The sequence below is a fragment of the Hylobates moloch genome, unplaced genomic scaffold (genome assembly GCF_009828535.3).
Source record: "Hylobates moloch isolate HMO894 unplaced genomic scaffold, HMol_V3 SCAFFOLD_9, whole genome shotgun sequence".
Taxonomy (NCBI): Eukaryota; Metazoa; Chordata; class Mammalia; order Primates; family Hylobatidae; genus Hylobates; species Hylobates moloch.
The window spans coordinates 16152037-16170478 of record NW_026652284.1 but is presented as its reverse complement, the minus strand read 5'-3'; the positions used below and the strand labels follow the sequence as shown (position 1 = coordinate 16170478).

Sequence of the window (18442 nt, the reverse complement as noted above, 5' to 3'; positions counted from 1 at the left end):
GGGGGGAACACCCCTTCTACTGCATTCACGTTCAGGAAATCGAATGCCCCTTGCCCTCTACCTTTAAGGAAAGTGCTCCTGGCCTCTCACCGGGCAGTGTGCCCCAAGTTGAGTTGCCAAGGGAGGGATGGTCGGCCTGGAGTCCACCAACCCTCTCACCAGAGCCCCCTGACATACACCCAGAACATCAGACCTATTCAGTGACTCTATCGAGCGCTGTGGCTTTCAAAGAAAAGTTTTTTTCTTTTAGCAAAACCTAATTACCTAAAACACATCAAAGTAGAGTGCTACCAACTTGACCTTCTCTCACCCCATGAACCTGTGGGGTCCACAGACTTCAGCTAGAAAAGCCAGAAATCCAGTGCACCCCTCATTCCACAGATGGGAAGCCTGGGCTCAGAGTGGGCCCTGGACCTGCCCTAGGTTGCAGAACTGAGCTGGGACCAGAACCAGGTCCCCCGGATCGTGAGCCAGTGCCCCTTCCCCAGCACTGCGGCACATCCTCTCCGGGCCAAAGTTGTGGTCTTTCACAGCATTTCACACTGGCTTGAAAGCCCTCAAGTGCTCGGTAAGAGAGCTTGCGACCGGCCAGGTGGCTGCCCACAGTGACTGGGAGGCCAGGGGGTGCTGCCACCTGGGAGGAGCCAGGACAGCCACCTGGCTTCAGCAGCACCATGGCCTGCCAGGTATATCCAAGGACATCCTGGCCACTTCAAGGAGTCACGCTCACCCCTAGATCAGGCCCAGAAGACCCTGCCACCCTCTAATCCCACTGACTTGAACAAGGCGAGCAGGCAGAGGCAGGAGGCTGGACTGCATGGCCCCAGGGTCAGACTGGTTGTGGCTTTACCTTGGTGGGCTGGGGAAAAAGTATGGGGACACTTACCGAGGCCACGAAGAGGTCCCCGATCTTCTCGGTGGAATCCCACTCAGCCACGCGGGAGGACAGGGCGATCTGGAACATGGAGTGGCAGTGCAGGATCTCCTTCACGCGGAAGAACACCACCTGGCACTTGCGGGCGCTCAGCGCCTTGGGCTCCATCTCCATCAGGGGGTTGCGGTAGTCCTGCCGGGGAGGGCGGGGTGAGGCCACAGGCCAGGCCACAGCCTCTCTCCCTACCTGCCCTCATGCAGAACTCGGCCAGCCATGAATGGGCCTTCCCTCCCGTGGCACGGTGCGGGGAGGCACTCATCCCTCAAGCCTCATGCGCCCTTCCGGAAGGATCTCCATCAACATAATACCCCTGGCCTCACTGGCCACACACAACACCCCCGTGCTTCTGTGTTAAATTGATCGGAGGAAGAGGGTCTTTTAAGCGCCATCTGCCTGCAAGGAGCTCCTTGGAGGCCAGCCTGAGGGCGAAGCTCTGCCTGTCACTGAGCCCGTGAGCGGTAAGGTCACTACAGGCTCCCTTGGCTCCCACACCCCGCGTCACTCTCCAATCAGCTTTGTCAGAGACAGGTGATATGTTCATCTCTACTTGCCTGACGCCTAGGATCCCTCTCTGAGGATCCAAACTCGAGAGGGGAAGAGAAGGCATCATTAGCAACAATTCCCTGCCCCGGCGGCCTTACTCTGGTAGCCCACGACATCCCGGAAAAGTCAAACACTGTCTCAGGGATTCTCAGGTCGGCACATACTAGTCACTTCATGCAAGCATCTGCTCAGCAATCCCTGGGCCTCCTGATGCAAAAAAGAGGACCCGATCCTGCTCCTCTCGATGCAAGAAGGAGGACTCCATCCTACACTTCTTCCCACCTAAGGATCCCAGGAGGATGGGAAGACATGGCCCAAGCCCCAGGGGCTCCCAGAGTGGCAAGGAGGACACAGTCCCTTCCAGGCATAAATGGGGGTATATGCCCTCAGCTCTCCAGGAGTCATTTCAAAGAATCCCATTTTGTTCACAAAGAAGTCACTCCCGTGAACACCAGGGCATCAGGAATTCTTGCTGCCTACATTTGGAGGTTCTACTGTCCCCATTAAGCAGTGCTGGCTTATGGTCCTGTCCCCTTAAAACTGCCCATAGTCCCCAAACACTCAGTATAAAGTTACCCTCCAGGGCCCTCCCTGCTTCTCCCAGAGACCCTTGAGAACTCCCTGAAGTCGCACCTGGAGTATCCGCTTCAGAGACTCCACGTAGCTGCCTTCGCTCTGCACGATGGAGCCCAGGATATGCCTCCGGACCACCTGCTCGGGCCGAAAAGCATGGTCAGAGCACATGACACCTGCTGCACAGGGCCAGTGCCTGCTGTGACCCAGGTGACAGGAAGAGGAGCTGACGACTACAGGACAGAGAAACCCATCCCTCCCAGGTGCCACCTGGGACCACTGGGCCTGGTGGCTGCTCTTCCTTCCAGAGCCCCTGCCAACCCTAAAGAAATGCCCTGCTGCCCGGCTGCAGAATGGAGGTGGAAGGGCACATCCCAGGGAAAGCCCCTCTATGCACATACATCTGGGGATGGGGTAATTACCACGCTCCTCCATGGTGGCAGGTGACCACCTCCATCTTTGGACAACTCTAATAGAAAATCCTAGGCCAGGCAAGGTGGCTCATGCCTGTAATCCCAGTACTTTGGGAGGCAGAGATGGGCAAATCACCTGAAGTCAGGAGTTCGAAACCAGCCTGGCCAACATGGTGAAACCCTGTCTCTAGTAAAAATACAAAAATTAGCTGGACGTGGTGGCGCATGCCTATAGTCCCAGCAACTTGGGAGGCTGAGGCAAGAGAATTGCTGGAACCTGGGAGGCAGAGGTTGCAATGAGCCAAGATTGTGCCACTGCACTCCAACCTGGGCAACAGAGCAAGACTCCATCTCAAAAAAAAGGAAAAGAAAATTCTATCTTAGCATTAGCGCGAACTGAATCTCAGCTCCCTTCACTTGCTAATGAAATCCTTGAGCTATCCCTCTTCCACAAGACAGGCCTTGGGGTACCGTCCCCCCACACAGGTGGTCTCTGCTTCTGGCTAAACATCCCCAGTCCCTTCTCCTTTCCCTTCCACCATCACCCTAACCCCTCCAGAAGCCTGGCCCACGGAGGGGATCACAAGCCCTCAGCTGCAGCCTGCAGCATCCCGTCGAGCATGGTGTGGCTTGCACCTCCCTCAGCTGAGGATCTTTCCAACACAGTCACCTGGCTCCCACCCCAGACCTTCTGAAGTTCTACTGTCCTCTGAACAAGGTGGAACCTGGCTATCAGGGATTTTGAAATCTTCCCAGGTGGCTCTATTGTGCAGCAAAGTTAGGATGGTGCTCACAGGAGGTGTCACATGTGAGAGGGGTCCGAGGGGGAGCCCATCCCTCTCAATCTTGGGTTGGGAGGTGACTGACCCCCTACTCTACCCCCACAGCTGTCCTGAGTGTCCATCAGGAGCCCACCACCACCAGAACCCCGGCCCCCTGCCCTACTCCCTCTGCTGCCTCCTCCTGCCTCCAGCAGGCTCTTCTCCCATCTTCCCACTGCCCTGCCTGCAGCCAGGCCTGGCCATGGCCTTGCCACACAGTCCCAGCAGATGGCAAGACCCTTGTCACATTGTTGATCCATTGTCAACAATCCCTAGGTATTCAAGTGGCACCCAGAACAGAGCACTAGGACACTTGGGGCTGCGTAACTCCCCGTGGTGGGGCTGTCCTGTGCCTCGTAGGATGTTCAGCAGCTTCCCTGGTCTCTACCCACCAGATGCCAGTAGCAACCCAAGTGGTGACAACCAAAATTGTCTCCAGATGTTGCCAAATATCTCCTGGGGGCAAAAATCACCTTTGGTTGAGAGCAGCTGGCCCAGAGTAACTGACATTGCCTGATCCAGAAATTGCACAGGGCTGCAGGGGAGAGGCCCAGGGGCAGCATCAGGTCTGGTTTCTCAGGCTGTCATAGCTGGGGCTTCGCCATCTCAAATGCCGTGCTGGGCTGGGCAGGTACTGTCCATGAGGGAGGCAGGTGGACTGCCATGAATGGGAGAGCAAGTGTCCCGAGAAGGGAGCTGCCTGCCCCAACTCTGCTCTGGCCAGCTGCTGCCAGCAGGAGCCTGATGGCTCTATCTTCCTGATTTTCAGGAAGGGCCAAGCGTCAGGATTTTCTGCTGACCAAAAAAATGAGATATCCCTTCCATCAAGCTCGCTGCCCCGACACATCCTGCTCAGTGGCCTCACAGCCAGAGGAACCAGGGATCTCACACCCTGTTTCACGGCTGGCAAAACACAGATAGTGAAGGGAAAACGTGACTGGGCTGAGATCCCAGAGCAAAGCCACCCGACCTCAGCACGATGCTCTACAAGAAGGAAGCCATTTTTTTTTCTTTTTTTTTTGAGACGGAGTCTCGCTCACTGTGTTGCCAGGCTGGAATGCAATGGTGCGATCTCGGCTCACTGCAACCTCTGCCTCCTGGGTTCAAGTGATTCTCCTGCCTCAACCTCCCGAATAGCTGAGACTACAAGCATGCACCACCATGCACATCTAATTTTTGTGTGTGTGTGTGTATTTTTAGTAGAGACGGAGTTTCACCATGTTGGCCAGGATGGTCTCGAACTCCTGACCTCAGTTGATCCACCTGCTTCACCCTCCCAAAGTGCTGGGGTTACAGGTGTGAGCCACTGCACCCGGCCAAGGAAGCCATTCTTAAAGAGCCTCAGTTCCTGGTAGGAGCTTGTGGCAGCTCTGAGGCCCAGGGTGAGGACACGTGGACAGATGGTGGGGGCTGGGCACTTACACACCTGCAGCCTCCCCTGAGTCTGGATCCCATCTCATTCTTCAAATGACACCTTAGTAAGAAACAGCCAACAGGACTGCTCTGCGTGCCAGGGAGTAGGGGGAGGCAAGCATTCTAGATGCCGGGAGCCCACCCCCCAAAACCAACAGCACAGAGCACGCAGGGTAGAAAGTGGAAAACCTGGGCAATGGCTGAGGAGAGAACCCAGGAGGCCCCCGTCCAGCTGGGCTCTGCCAAGAGCCCCCAATCATCACATCCCCTATGAGATCCAGACCAGCGTGGCCCCAGAGAACAAGCTGGAACCCCCAAGCCACCCCTTCCCCTGCAGACCCCCACCTGCCCCACTCCCCCACAGACCTGCTGAGGGCTCAGGCCCTCTGGCATGGGGCCCAGCTCTGGGGCTGGGGGCTTGATGTCCGAAACGCTGACCTCCAGGAGCCCCATGTCCTCCTCCTCCGAGTCACCTGGAAAGTCAGATGGGCTGATGACACAGCTAAGGCAGGGACAGCACACCCTGCTCAGGCTTCAGGAGCTGAGAGCCCCGCTAGACCAGCCTTGGACCTGGGTCCTAGGGTGCAAGCAGCTCCTGGGGCCCCATGGGGTTAGAGCCGCCCGGTAGCTCCTTCTCAGGAGTTCCCTGCTACGTCCCAGGGCCTGGAACAGTCCATCAGTGAATAATTGTGAGCGAGTGAGCGAGAGGGTGAACAGGCAGAAATCAAAGCCGCGTCCTGTAGGGCCTGGGCTCTCGGCGTCCACGCTGCCAGAAGCCACTGTCCCTGCTCAGGCCTGCCCGCTCTGGCCTGGCGAAGGCTAGCCGCCCATGTCCCCATCACTAGGAACTAAAAATAGTTTTCTTCTGGAAGTCTAAAAGGGGGAAGAAAATAAGCCCCGAGAAGAACAGTGCAGCATGGTTTGGCACTTTCATTTTTAAATAAAAAATGCAGAGCTAAAGGGAAAAAGTTCAACGGGAGCCTGACATGGAATCCTGGGCGTGAGTGGAGATGGACCTCAGACGGAGGATGGAATGAGATGAACAGAGGCCCAGGCCTCTGAGAGTGGGAGGTCAGACAGTGAGGGAGGCTCCGGAGAGGGTTCCAGCCCCTACCAGAGCAAGGTACAGGTGCCGGGAGAGGGGATCCCAGCTGCTGAGTGGCTCTGACTCCAGCGGCGGCTGTGAGCAGCAGGAAATGGGAGCTGTGGGGAAGCTGGGGAGGAAAGAAGAAACAGCAGCAACCCCAAGGGTGGGAGGGGGCAGGGACACCCCAATAGGCCCTTACCTGAGCAGGAGACAGAGGAGGAGGAGGAGGAAGGACAGCGGATGACGGCGTGGGGGTGGGGGTGGTGCAGGCCCTCCCGCCGGGCCCACATCACGCCCCGGGCATCACTCCGCACCCACCCCAGCCGGCCTCGCAGCTTCCTCTTCCCCCACGAGCTGCTGGGTAACATTCTTGGCCTGTGATTCGAGCCCTGCCACGGCTATTAATATCGCCTCTGCGGGGAGGGTCACTTCAGAAGGCGCTGGGCTCATGGGCGGGGTGGGGAGGCCTGAGGAGAGCCCTGGCCAGCCTGGGGTTGGGAGGGTGACCCAGGAAGAGTTCCCAGCCAGCTGGCCTGGCCATGTTGTCCTGTCTTCGGACCATCTCAATGAGTATTGAATGGCCACTTGGCCTGCTCCCTCCATCATCAGGGGTCAGTGCTCCCCAAAATGCAGAGGGAACAAGGACATTCACTGAGCACCCAGCCTGTGCCAGGCCTGTGCACACCTACCCTGGTTTAGCACCGAACCAAGTGCACGGGTGGGGCTTAACCCATTTTACAGATGAAAACCCATTTACAGTCTGCCGTGCCAAGAGGGAAAAAGTGCAAGGCGACACAGCCAGAAGGCCACAGAGCCAGGGTCTGAGCAGGCCAGCACGAGGCCGTCCTGGCACCAAACACCTCCACTTAGGGACTGACCGCCCACCAAGAATAACGTCTGCTACATGGGGCTCTCTCTATCCTCATACTACCTCAGACATCCCCACCACAGCCCTACAAGACAGACAGCCACCCCACTGTACGGATGAGGAAACTGAGGCACAGGGAGATTAAACTACAGAATTTTCCAGGATGACACAGGCTCTCAAAGTCCTGCCCAGCTTGAGGCCTGTGTTCCTTCCGCTGCACCAGGCCATGTGCTGAGGGCAGGCAGCAGACAAAGCCTCCTTCCTTCCAAAGAGAATTGGCACCCCCAGAATTCCATCAGCTGTGAGCCCACTGTACTGGGATTCCTTGTCTCCTTGTCTGTTGCCTCTAAAGATGTGAGATGGGCAGCAGGGGCTGGTCTCACTTGACCCTGTCCCACCAATGCCTGGGAACACATCAGGGGCCCTGACCTAGACATTCTCCAGAGGAATGAACCAGAGCCTGGTGGGGACCAGGAGCAAGTGTAGGCACCTGAAGGGGGGTTCGGGGGAACAGGGGCAGGACTCACGTTCACAGCTGTGTCCCAAGGCTTTAGGACAGCTCCTAGCACATAGTAGATGCTTAATAAAACTTGTCACATGAATGATCAATTGATCAAATCTGACCATGAGATACTTCTGCGTAAAACCCTCTAAAGACCTTCCAGCATCCTTAAGACCAAAGACAAATGCCCAGCAAGGCTGACAGAGCCTGTACTGACCAGACCCTGGCCTATCACGCCCACCCTCACTTCCGCCACCTGAGGCCTCCTCTATCCCTTCCAGGCCTGTGTGTCCTCAGCCCTGTCATAACCTCTCTGTGCCTATTCCCTCATCTGCTGCGTGGGAATGTGAGAGTTCTCTGCACCTTGTGTGGTGAGGATAAGGATGAAGTGAGGAACTGTAGGCTCATAGGAGAGCACCTGGCACACAACAAATACTCAATCAGTGCTGACTAAGAGCATCTCTAGAACATCTCATACTTTCTCTCATCCAGGGCTCTGCACACCCGCTCGCTCCTCTTCCCAGAGCATCCACTCCGCTCTGCCTGGTGACCTGTGCCTCTTCCTTCCCTGACCTTTCATTTCCCAAGTCCATCCTCATTTCCTCCATGCCCCCCAGGGCACCCCAGTGGACCACTTGTCAACCTGTCCTGTCATTTCCCATGTCTGTGCCTGTCTCCCGCACTGTGCCACCAGCTGGCCCCGGAGGCACTGCTGATACACGCATTGTGGGTCCCTGCATGCAGCACAGGCTGTGGCACTTAGTAGGATTCAGTAAATGTCAGCTGGTTGGAGAGATGGGTGGATGGATAAAGGAAGGAGGGAACAGGAACAAAAAAGGTGAGGACAGGTAAGCCAGACAGCGCAGGGGGCAGGAGGCCAAGACGGCTGTGAGAAAAGCAGGAGCAGGGATGCTGAAGGAAGAGGCCCAGCTCTCCCGGAAGGGACAGGCCATGCCTGCCAGAGGAGGGGGAGGCACACTGGGACCTACCAGGATATTTGGGACTCAGCCCCCAACCCCCACCGCCAGAGGAACCATACGCCAAGTGGTACCCACCCAGCATGACCTCTGGGGCGTAAAGCAAAATCCCACCCTCCCCAACCCCCAGCCTAGGGCTGAGCAGCAGACCCTCCCGCTTGGGCAGTGCCTCACCGATGACGTCCTTCCTGTGCAGGAAGGAGACTTTGCGCATGACGGCCATCCGCGTCTTCTCCAGCCCATCCTTGGTCCCGCTCTTGGCGGCCTTCATGAGCTGGGTCATCTGAGCAAAGGTACAGAGGCTCGTCAGGGAAGGGACGGCCTGGGATGCCTGCCACTGAGGGCCACCCGCCTCCCCAGGCCTCAGCCTGCAGAGGTCAGAACCACCCAGACCCTTCTCTCCCAGGTCCGTGAGCAGAGGCCAAGGACGACAGTGGGGGTGAGAAGGTGCGTTCATGCCCGGGGATCTCCCTCTTTATGGGCAAGAGGAGGCTGTAACTGATTTTTTTCCCTTCAGGACAGACTATGTGAGCAGATTTCAAATCCAGGAGATGAGGTGACCTGGCGAGGAGGGGGGCAAGGGGTGCTGGAGACCTGGAGCCCTGGGCCACCCGCCAATGGCATGACTCTGGGCACGTCACTGAACGTCACTGAGCCTCCATTTCCCCAGGCAAAACTGAGGAACAGCAATACCTATCCTTGCCAGGGTCTGTGAGCACCAAACATTCCAGGTCTGGGAAAGCTCCCTGAGCAGAAAAATGCGCTCCACGAATGTTGAACATGACCTTAGGAGCAACTAAAGGAGGTGTGTGCACACCCCCATCCCATCCGCCAAACCCAGGTGAGGGACCCGTCCCTTGCCTCCCCCAAAACAGCCAGGTTTCTTACTGAGCCACCGTCCGGGAAAAGGAGAAAAGGCTGAAGTTGCCAGAAAGAAGAGGCAGCTTCCTCTGGCAGTGGGGAGGGGATCCATGGACACGAGCGTAGCAAGCTAAGCAGAACGTGACACGTAAGGAGACCGCGTGCCCAGGAGAGGGAAGTGGGCATCCGAGGTGCTGGGGGAGCCCAGGCCTGACAGAGCTGCTGTCCCCTCAGCCAGTCCTTTGTCCTCCCAAGCCCCAGCCCTAGCACCCGCATCTTCTCCAGCATACAGCAGCACCAGCCAAGAGAAGGCTCTGCAATGACAGAAACACTCTGTATCTGCCCTGTCCAAAGTGGGAGCCACGGGCCACATGCGACTGTTGAGCACTTGAAATGTGCTGGTGCGAGGAAGGATCCACGTTTCTAATTATATTTACTTTTAGTTAATTTCCATTTAAAGAGCCACATGGCTATCACAATGGACAGTGCAGTCCTAAGAAAACCTTCTCCTTCCTAAAACTCTCTGCTGAAGGTGGGGAGCACTAATCTGCGGGGTGGGGTTGTCTCCGGTCTCTGCTCTATCACCTCCAATAACCCCTTGGTCCCCACTTAAGTATCCAAGCACTTCTTGGGGGTCTGGGCAAGGAAGGGTTGCTGAAAAGCCACCAGGTGCTGTGCATGGGGAAGCAGGGGTGGTGGCTTTTAAGGAACGAGGCTGACTTTCTGGAAGGAACCAGCAGCAGGGAAAAGAAGGAAGTTCCCTGCCTGCCCTGCATTTCTACGGGACAATCCTAGAGAAGTTGTGCTTGGCCTTTTCTGGGGTTGGGCAGGGGGAGTGGTCATAGAGGCCTTTGAGAATCTAATGAAAGGGATGGCATAGACACTCATCTTCTTCTTGTTGGGGGGTGGGAGGAGGGGGTTACACCCTCAGAGATCTGAAACCTCTGTTCCAGAATCCAGTTCCTGTCCTGGCAGAAAGCCATCAGTGGTGCTGTCCTGTGAGCCCCCCAAAGTGGTCTTTCAAGGGATCATCTGAGGCCCTTCTCTTGGCATTTTCCTGGGCAAAAAAGAACAGGCCAACACCCTAGAAGGTGTCCCCAAGTGAACCTGCAGAATCCACCCGTTCCCACAGTGTGTGGCCACAGCGGGGGAAAGGCCCGGTCTTAGACTCTGCCCTTCACTAGCTCCGGGCCCCTCTGTAAGCCTTGGCTTCCTGAGAGGTTAGCCCTGCCCCCACCCTGGGTTGCAGGCCTCTCGAGGGTATCTGTGAAAGGTTTCATAAACCGTAAAGAGTCTGCTCTCCTCCTCCTGGAAGGCTTCACATTCTAATAAAGTGGGCAGCACTGCAGGATGGAGGACGTTTGGGCTCTGGCACGCTGCAGACCCAAGTTGGAATCCCAGCTCTGTCACGAACCACTGCTGTGGCCACTAGCCGGGTACTTAACACTAAAAGATGCAGAAAGGCAGCTACTGCCCAGAGTGCCACAAGGACAGGGCGGCCAGGCGCGTAGATAACAACAGCCACTGTCCACTGAGCTCCTAGACCCAGCACAGCACCGTACACCCAACAGGCCTGATCATCGACCTTCAAAGCCACCCTGGGGGCTGGTACTGTGAATGTCCCCATTTCAAAGGCAAGGAAACCGAGGCTCAGAGAGGCCAAGGGGCCTGCTCAGGATCACACCATGAGGAAGTGGTGAGATTGGGATTCAAACCAGGTCCACAGACCTCGAAAGTCCATGCCTTCAGCCAAGACACACAGCAGGTGCTCAGTTAATGGAAGCTACTGTTGTCGATATCATCATCCAAAAGTTTAAGCAAGTACTGTGATTTCTCCTACAGACTTCCTTATCCTAGATTCCTCTGAATAGTGTGGAGAGATAGGAACATCCAATGTCACCAACGCTAAGTTTTTCAATGTGTAACCCCAACTGTTCAGATTATTAAATGTGCAGATTCCTGAGCCTCGTCCCAGACCTACAGAAGTGGCACCCTTGGGGCTGGAACTCAGGAACCTGCATTTTTAACACAGCACCCCAGGTGATTGCAATGGTCCTAAAGTTTGAAAACCCTCCTGGGAATTCTCGTGGACTATCGGGGTTTCGCTTGCAGGTGGGGAGAAAGATAGGGGTGAGAACATGGAAGGGAACATGTGGCTTAAGGCATCTGCCATTTCCAGCACAGATGCAAGGGTGGCCAGGGTCCAGGTCTCAGGACAGCCCTGGGACTCAAGGGTGGGCCTGGGAGGCTTCATGGTACCAGGGCAGCAGGAAAACCCCTGGAGGTAGCTGCAGCTGGAAACAGCCCCCCATCCAGGGCTTGAGGGGACAGACAGACAATACCTTACAATCGTACTTGTGCTTCAGCTCCTGCATGTCTCTCCCCCCAACTCTCAAAGCCAAGATGTCTCTCTTAGTCCTGGCGTATCTCTCCTTTAGCCTAGTCAGGTCTGGAGAAAGCTGGAGCCCCAAGCGGCCAGGCAGAAGGAGAGCAGGTGAGAGGAGCAGGTGGGACAGGGAGGAGACAAAACACAGACAACAGGGGAGAAAGGAGACTCAGGTAAAGTGCGGATGGACAGCTCGGGCAGGCGGGATGCGGCACCTCAGGTCCCAGGCAGCAGTCCAGCCAGATCCTGCCTGGAATCCGCTCCGGCTGTGTCCAACCCCACCATGCCAGGCAGCTGGGGGCCGGGTCTCTGCAGCAGGGCATCTGGGCTGCTGGGGCAGCGAGGCAGGAGGGGAGTAAATCCAGGCCCCCTGTCTTAGGGAAAAGGGAAAATGCTCTGAGGGCAAGGACTGTGTCTTCTCCCCCGCCCTGTGGCCCAGCACAGGGCTTGTAACCTAGGAGCTTCTCTGTAAGTTTGTGAGATAGACAGATGGCAGGTGGATGGATGGATGGAATCAGGTCAGGGGGATAAATGGATAAGTGGGTAAATCCACAGAAAGATGAATGGATGGGTAGAAGAAGGGTTTGGCAGATGGATGGGCAACAGACAGGCAGGTGGATGGGTAGACGAACAGGCTCAAAGAGGGGTGGATGGATGAATAAATAAATGGATGGATGAATAGATGCACAGATAAATAGATGGATGAGCAAATGGATAAATTTGGTTAGGTGACTATATAGCTGGGCAAATGGACAGATGGATGGATGAAGAGACAGTCAGATGAAGGAATAAGAGGATGGATGGATGGATAGGAGAATGGATTCAGGCAGTGCTATGCTGGCAAATATTTAACAATCAGTTCTCCAGGAAAAGGGGCCATGCTTTGAAGCATTTTCATGGTGTGAATACTTCCACCAATTTCAAACTACCAAAGTGACATCACTGAATGGGAATTTGTAAAGAGATGCTCATAACTGGTTCCTGAGTTCTTGTGAGCTGACACTAGCTGCCTCTGGCACACTGCTGGAGAATGAATGGAGGGAGGATGGGTGAAGGGTAAAAGGGAGGGAGGGGATGGGCAACTGGATGGAACAATGGATGCTCAGCTTACAGACTATCTGGAGGATGGATGGATGGATGGATGGATGGATGGATGGATGGATGGATTGACAAACAGATGGGAGAACAGGTGGATGGACAGAAGAACAGATAGATATTCAAATGCATGAACCATATGAGCAACAGTGATATTTGGTAAAGTACATAAAAGACCAAGACAGGTGCTACTTCTAGAGAAGCAGACAGAAGGATCAAGAGTATGAGTTCTGGAGGCAGGGAGGCCTACCTCAAATCATGGCTCCCTGCTTACTAGCTGGAAAAGTCTCTTTACCTGAGTTGCAGCTTCCTCACTGGTAAAGCGGCCATAATAATAGCTACTGCATAGGGTTGTTGAGAAAATTAAATGTACATGCAAAGCCCAGAGCTTATTAAGTATTCAAAAAATGGAAGCCATTATTATCTTTTAAATTGCAAGTGCTCAACATTTGTTGGATGGGTGAATGGATGAGTGGATGGATGGATGGATGGATGGATGGATGGATGGATGGATGGATACACAGACAGATGAGGCACATGTGATATTGCATTCTACATCATTTAAGTCTCTCTGAGCTTCACACAGGTTTTCTGATCAACAAAATGAGAATCTTAAGGACAATAATATTGACCACTTAGGGTACTGGGAAAATTAAATGACACTGCTTTGTAAAGTGTACCATTCTAGGCAAATGTTCAATATTGTTATGCAAAGAAGTATGCATGCAGGACAGGGGTCCCTCTGAGAGCTACCCAGACTCCCAAAAAACTGGGGAGTTTGGGGTTTGACCTGAGTTCTGTTCATCCATAAAATAGTTTCACACAATAAAACCATAAAGCCCCTGGGCCTTCTGGTGCTCCCTCACTTCTCTCAGGGTCAGAAGAACTAGGAAATGTTAGGATCAGAGGCCACTTGCTGAGTTGGCCAGATCAGAGCAGGGGGTGGACCAGGCTGGGCCAGGGCTGGCATTTCTGTAATGAATCCATGAGTTCTGCCCAGTCCCCATCCAGCTGGATCAGAGACCTTGATTTCAAAGAGGTCACCACTGGAGAGTGGGAGAGTTCAATGCAATCCATCCCACAACTGGAAAAAAAAAAAACCACAGATCCCGGATTGGCACCAGCAGGACCACTTGTTCACATAACAAGATGAGGCAGCTGCTTCCACTTGGGTCCATGCCCCTCTACAGACCCCATGGTCACTTTTTTTGGCAAGAGTCCACCTGCCTAGGGACGGCCTCTTCGGATCTCTGAAGAAGGGGTTCCATTAGTTCTCTTGCAGCTGGATAGGGTGTCTGGCCATGGTCAGACTCCAAGAACAGGACAAAACACATCCCCAGACTCCTGCTGTCCTGTGCCCGCAGCACACACAGCACATAGCCAAGCAGCAGTGGCCCTAAAACATGCAGCTGCTGCAATGCCAGCGGGTGAGCAGGTGCGCCCCAAGCAGCTCAGGAGGGTGAAGCACCACAGGCAGGCTCAGTAGAGTCCCTGGCAGAAGTGGGTACCAGAGGAAAAGCCCTCCACAACCTCCTGTCTCCCTAGGAGCTTGCTGGTGAGGGAGCAGGTGGGCCTCGGCCACGGCCAGAGAAAAACTCCAAGTGGTTAGAAATCCCAACAACTGTGCCATGTAGTTTGTCTGCTGAGGAAGGATCCAAAGCCCCCAGCCTGAGACTGTGAGGGACACAAGCTCACAGGCAGCCCCCAGAGGTCCCATTCCCAGGGCCAGGCCATGGTGAGCGCGGCCCAGCATTTCTTGGAGTGCTCCGTGGGCCCCTTGTACCCCCTGGGGACAGAGAGCTGCTTAAAAGGCAGATTACCGGGCCCCACCCAACCCCTGAATCAGAGTCCCTGGTAAGGCCCTGGCATCTGTGATTCAGTCAGTTACCCATGTGATTCTGATACCTGTCGAAGAATGGGGACCACCGCTGGAAAGCCTGAATTCAGCATCGTCATCCCTCCTTCCCTCTGAGAGACATGCATGGTTTCCTCCCAGTCCCAGCAAGAGGGCCAGGGCCAACATGGGAGAGGAGGAGGAATACCAGAGGCTGAGGCTAAAAGGCTGGGCCAGGACTCGAGAGCCCCATCTGGTCACACTGCCCAGAGCAGGGCTGGGACACACCGGTCCTGCCATATGGAGAGGCTACTGTGGGGAGTAGGGGCTTCATAACCAAAGGCCCCTTCCCTAAAGCAGTGCATGCTGCCCCTTCTGAACTGCAGGAAGCAGCAACGAGCTGTTCCTGGGCTTCTGCCTGGGCCGCTCCTCCAGCCTGGATCACCTGTCCTGTCTCCTCTGGCTCCTAAGCCCAGCTCCAACTCACCGCTCTCAGAGGCCTCCTCCGATTGGTCTCATCAGTCCCTACCCCTATCAGGCACACAGCCAGGCTGGACACAGGCTCATGTTTACATAAAGGCATTTTTGTCTTCATTATGTTTTGAAGGGCATGATAGTTTATTTTTGAAATTTGTACCACACTGATCATGATGACTAGCATTTTGTCTTCATTTTTGACAAACTGTTTCCCATTCAGTGTCTTCTGTGGACTGTAAAGGTTCACTGAGCACAGATTAGGTCTCCCTATTCCAATGTATCCCATCCCACAACTGAAGATATGGACTAGGCACACAGTAGGTGTTGTAAATGCTTCGCTTTTTGGCTAGCAAGACATTAAGGCTGTTTTCCACAGCCCACCCTTGGAGGCCCATCCCTGGAAAGAGCAGGCTCAGAGAGACCTGCTCAGTCCCAGGCTTGCTCAGGACTCAGGGAGCCCATCTTAGTCTGAGGAATGGCTGCCTGAGGACTCGGGTGTGGGTGTTCCTCCGGCCAGCGTGCCTCTCCCAGAGTGGATCCCCCAAGCCCAGAAAAGGTGGGAGGCACCGGGAAAGTCCCCTCTCTTGTCCCCACCCTGCCCATGCAGGAATGGCCCCAGGTGGAACTCTCCTGCCCCACTACATCTTTTAAAAGGAGCTTGAGGCTGGGCATGGTGGCTCACACCTATAATCCCAGCACTTTAAGAAGCCGAGGCAGGTGGATCACTTGAGGCCAGGAGTTTGAGACCAGCCTGGGCAACAGGACGAAACCCCATCTCTACAAAAATAAAAAAATTAGCCAGGCATGATGGTGCATGCCTGTAATCCCAGCTACCCAGGAAGCTGAGGCAGAAAATTGCTTGAACCCGGGAAACAGAGGTTACAGTGAGCCAAGGTAGGGCCACTGTACTCCAGCCTGGGCGAAAGAGTGAGACTCTATCTCAAAAGAATAATTAATAAAAATAAAAATAAAAGTAGCCTGAGAGGGACCCCGTCCCCTCTGCTCAGTCAGGGCCTGTAAGAAGCTGTCCCCATGAAACTGCAAATCTCAGCACGGACAGACACTGCCTCTTGGTGGCTTCTGCAGAACAACAGGGAAGGAGCATGGGTGCCATGGCAAAGAAGGAACCAGATGACCTATCCTCCTCGCAGCCTCAGGGGCTCCCCTCCAGGAAATAAGCAGAATGGCCTCTGCTCCAGGCAGAAACACCAGGAAAGCCGAATGCACGGATGGCACCGTGTGAGGCCCTGGAGAGAAGCCTTCCAGGCCGCTCTGGCTTAGCCACAGCAGCCTCCACTCTCCACTGCCCCAGAGCAGAGAGGACTGCGCGGGCTGAGGCCTGGTCTGAGCATCGGTCCCAGAAGGCGGGGAGAGCACGTGGATCTGATCCAGGCTCCACCTCTAAGCAAGTGGCTGGGCTACCTGGAGTGAGGCGTTGAGGGGACTCTGAAGCCCAGTCTGAGCCCGTGAGCAACAGGATCAATCGACCAGGTCTGCCATAGCAAGGAGGTGGGGGGAGCACCTGTGCCAGGTACCAGCCATGCCCATCCCGGGCTTAGGTCTGCCAACAGCAATGTCTACGGGTCACTTCCTGTTTCGGGATGACCTGGGCTTCTGGCTCCCCTCTCACCACACATTCCCGGGAATCCCTGGGACCCAGACGTGAGTCCTGGACCTGGCCCTCACCACCCTGCTCCCTCCCTCCCTCCCTGAAGGGGTCTCCATGCCCTGACTGAAGTGAGCAACACCCCAGGTCCCCTCACCTTGGGCTGGAAGGACACTCGGTGCTTGGTGGGCTCGACCTCCGGCTTGGCCTCCTCCCCCGAGTCCTCGCTGTAGCTCTCGAACTCACTGGAGCTCCAGCCTAGGTCCTCCGCCTGCCGAGGGGCCCCAGCCCGGTGCGCATCCTCGTAGAGCAGGTTCCTCTCTGCCCCTGCTGGCCAAGCGGCAGCTGGTGAGCCCAGGCCCTGAGGCCAAGCCTGCCAGACTTCTAGCCTCAGACCCAGGGGCGGGTTGAGGGGGCGTGGCGGGGGGGGGGGGGGGGGGGTCAGGGAGAATGTGGGGCCCCTGGGGCTCTTGCTTTACTTCCTCAACCATGAAACGAAGATGATAATATATCTTCCCCCTTGTAGGGCGAGGAGAGCCTGAGAAAATGGGGAAAACACAAGAAATGGGTCAGACGCGCATGGGCCCGCTCACGTCCTTTTGCTCCCAGCACTGCTTTTGTATGGTCTCAGCGCTCATTCTGAGCCTCCTTGGCAAATTTTTTTAGAGACAGGGTCTCATTGTCTCACCCAGGCTGGAGTGCAGCGGTACAATCACAGCTCACTGCGGCCTCAAACTCCTGGGCTCAAGTGATCCTCCCATCTCAGCCTCCCAGGTAGCTGGGACTACAGGCGTGCACCATCATACCCAGCTAATTTTTTAATTTTTTGTAGAGACGGAGTCTTGTTATGTTGCCCAGGCTGGTCTTGAGTTCCTGGGCTCAAGTGATCCTCCTGCCACGGCCTCCCAAAGTGCCAGGGTTACAGGCGTGAGCCACCACACCCAGCTGAGCTAACACATGTGGCCTGTTTCTTACTGGAAAAGAGAAGACCCGGAGCCAAGTCCTGGCTCAGGCCCTCAGCATCCTCAGGAATGAAACAGAGATTGTTGGGGCCTCAGGGCCCCTCACCCCAAATCTGAGTTCACGTGCAGCCTGGGATCTTCCAGTAGGGGGCGCAGCTGGCCCAGAGTCCAGGAGCTCCTTTCCTTCCTAAGCCTGAGGGAAATGCCTTGGACTGAAAACTTGGGGACAAAAAGCTAAGAGTCTGGAGGGACAGGTCCCACAAGGGCCAGGGCGCTCGTGGGGCCCATTCAACTGGGCTATGAGATGCCGCTTGAAGCCTGAGGTGGGAAAGCCACTGTCCCGAGGCCGGAACACAGAGTCCCAGCCCCAGCTCCGTCACTGGGGGATCTTGGGCAAGGCCCTTTGCCTCTCTGGGTTTCATTTCTTCATCTGTTACCTGGAGAACTGCAGACCTCACGAAAGTGAAGTCAGACGCCAAAAAGTGCATGAAGATGAAAATGCTTTTGTCATCACAGAAGAAATATAGCATTGGGAAGGGTTTTTTTGTTTGTTTGTTTTTTAAAAAAAGGAATCTGACCGGTAGCGGTGGCTCATGCCTGTAATCCCACCACTTTGGGAGGCTGAGACAGGTGGATTTCCTGAGGTCAGGAGTTTGAGACCAGCCTGGCCAACATGGTGAAACCCCGTCTCTACTAAAAATACAAAAACTAGCCAGGTGTGGTGGCACGCGCCTGTAGTCCCAGCTACTCGGGAGGCTGAGGCAGAAGAATTGCTTGAACCTGGGAGGCGGAGGCTGCAGTGAACCGAGATCGTGCCACCGCACTCCAGCCTGGGTGACAGAGAGAGACAATGTCTCAAAAAAACAGAAGAAAGAAGAAAGAAGAAAGAAGAAAGAAGAAGAAGAAGAAGAAGAAGAAGAGGAAGAGGAGGAGGAGGAGGAGAAGAAGAGAAGAAGAAGAAGAAGAAGAAGAAGAAGAGAAGAAGAAAGAAGAAGAAGAAGAGAAGAAGAAAGAAGAAGAAAGAAGAAGAAGAAGAAGAAGAAGAAGAAGAAGAAGAAGAAGAAGAAGAAGAAGAAGAAGAAGAAGAAGA

General features: G+C 55.1%; 1 protein-coding gene across 9 annotated transcripts in view; it reads right to left on the bottom strand.

Moving 5' to 3' along the window:
* The window catches only part of ARHGEF10L (Rho guanine nucleotide exchange factor 10 like), a 160341-nt gene that overhangs the window by 74800 nt on the left and 67099 nt on the right, over positions 1–18442 (bottom strand). For 2 of the 9 annotated variants that reach the window (XM_032759082.1, XM_032759084.1), the window contains exons 7-12: positions 16548–16720; positions 11335–11451; positions 8306–8414; positions 5064–5170; positions 2111–2188; positions 887–1066 (exon numbers count right to left, since the gene is read on the bottom strand). In XM_032759082.1, the coding sequence (XP_032614973.1) occupies positions 887–1066; positions 2111–2188; positions 5064–5170; positions 8306–8414; positions 11335–11451; positions 16548–16720 (764 nt within the window). Of the gene's footprint in view, positions 1–886; positions 1067–2110; positions 2189–5063; positions 5171–5983; positions 6168–8305; positions 8415–9019; positions 9675–11334; positions 11452–16547; positions 16721–18442 lie in introns of those variants that run through there. The other 7 variants (XM_032759083.1, XM_032759085.1, XM_032759087.1 and 4 more) reach the window with 5 other exon arrangements.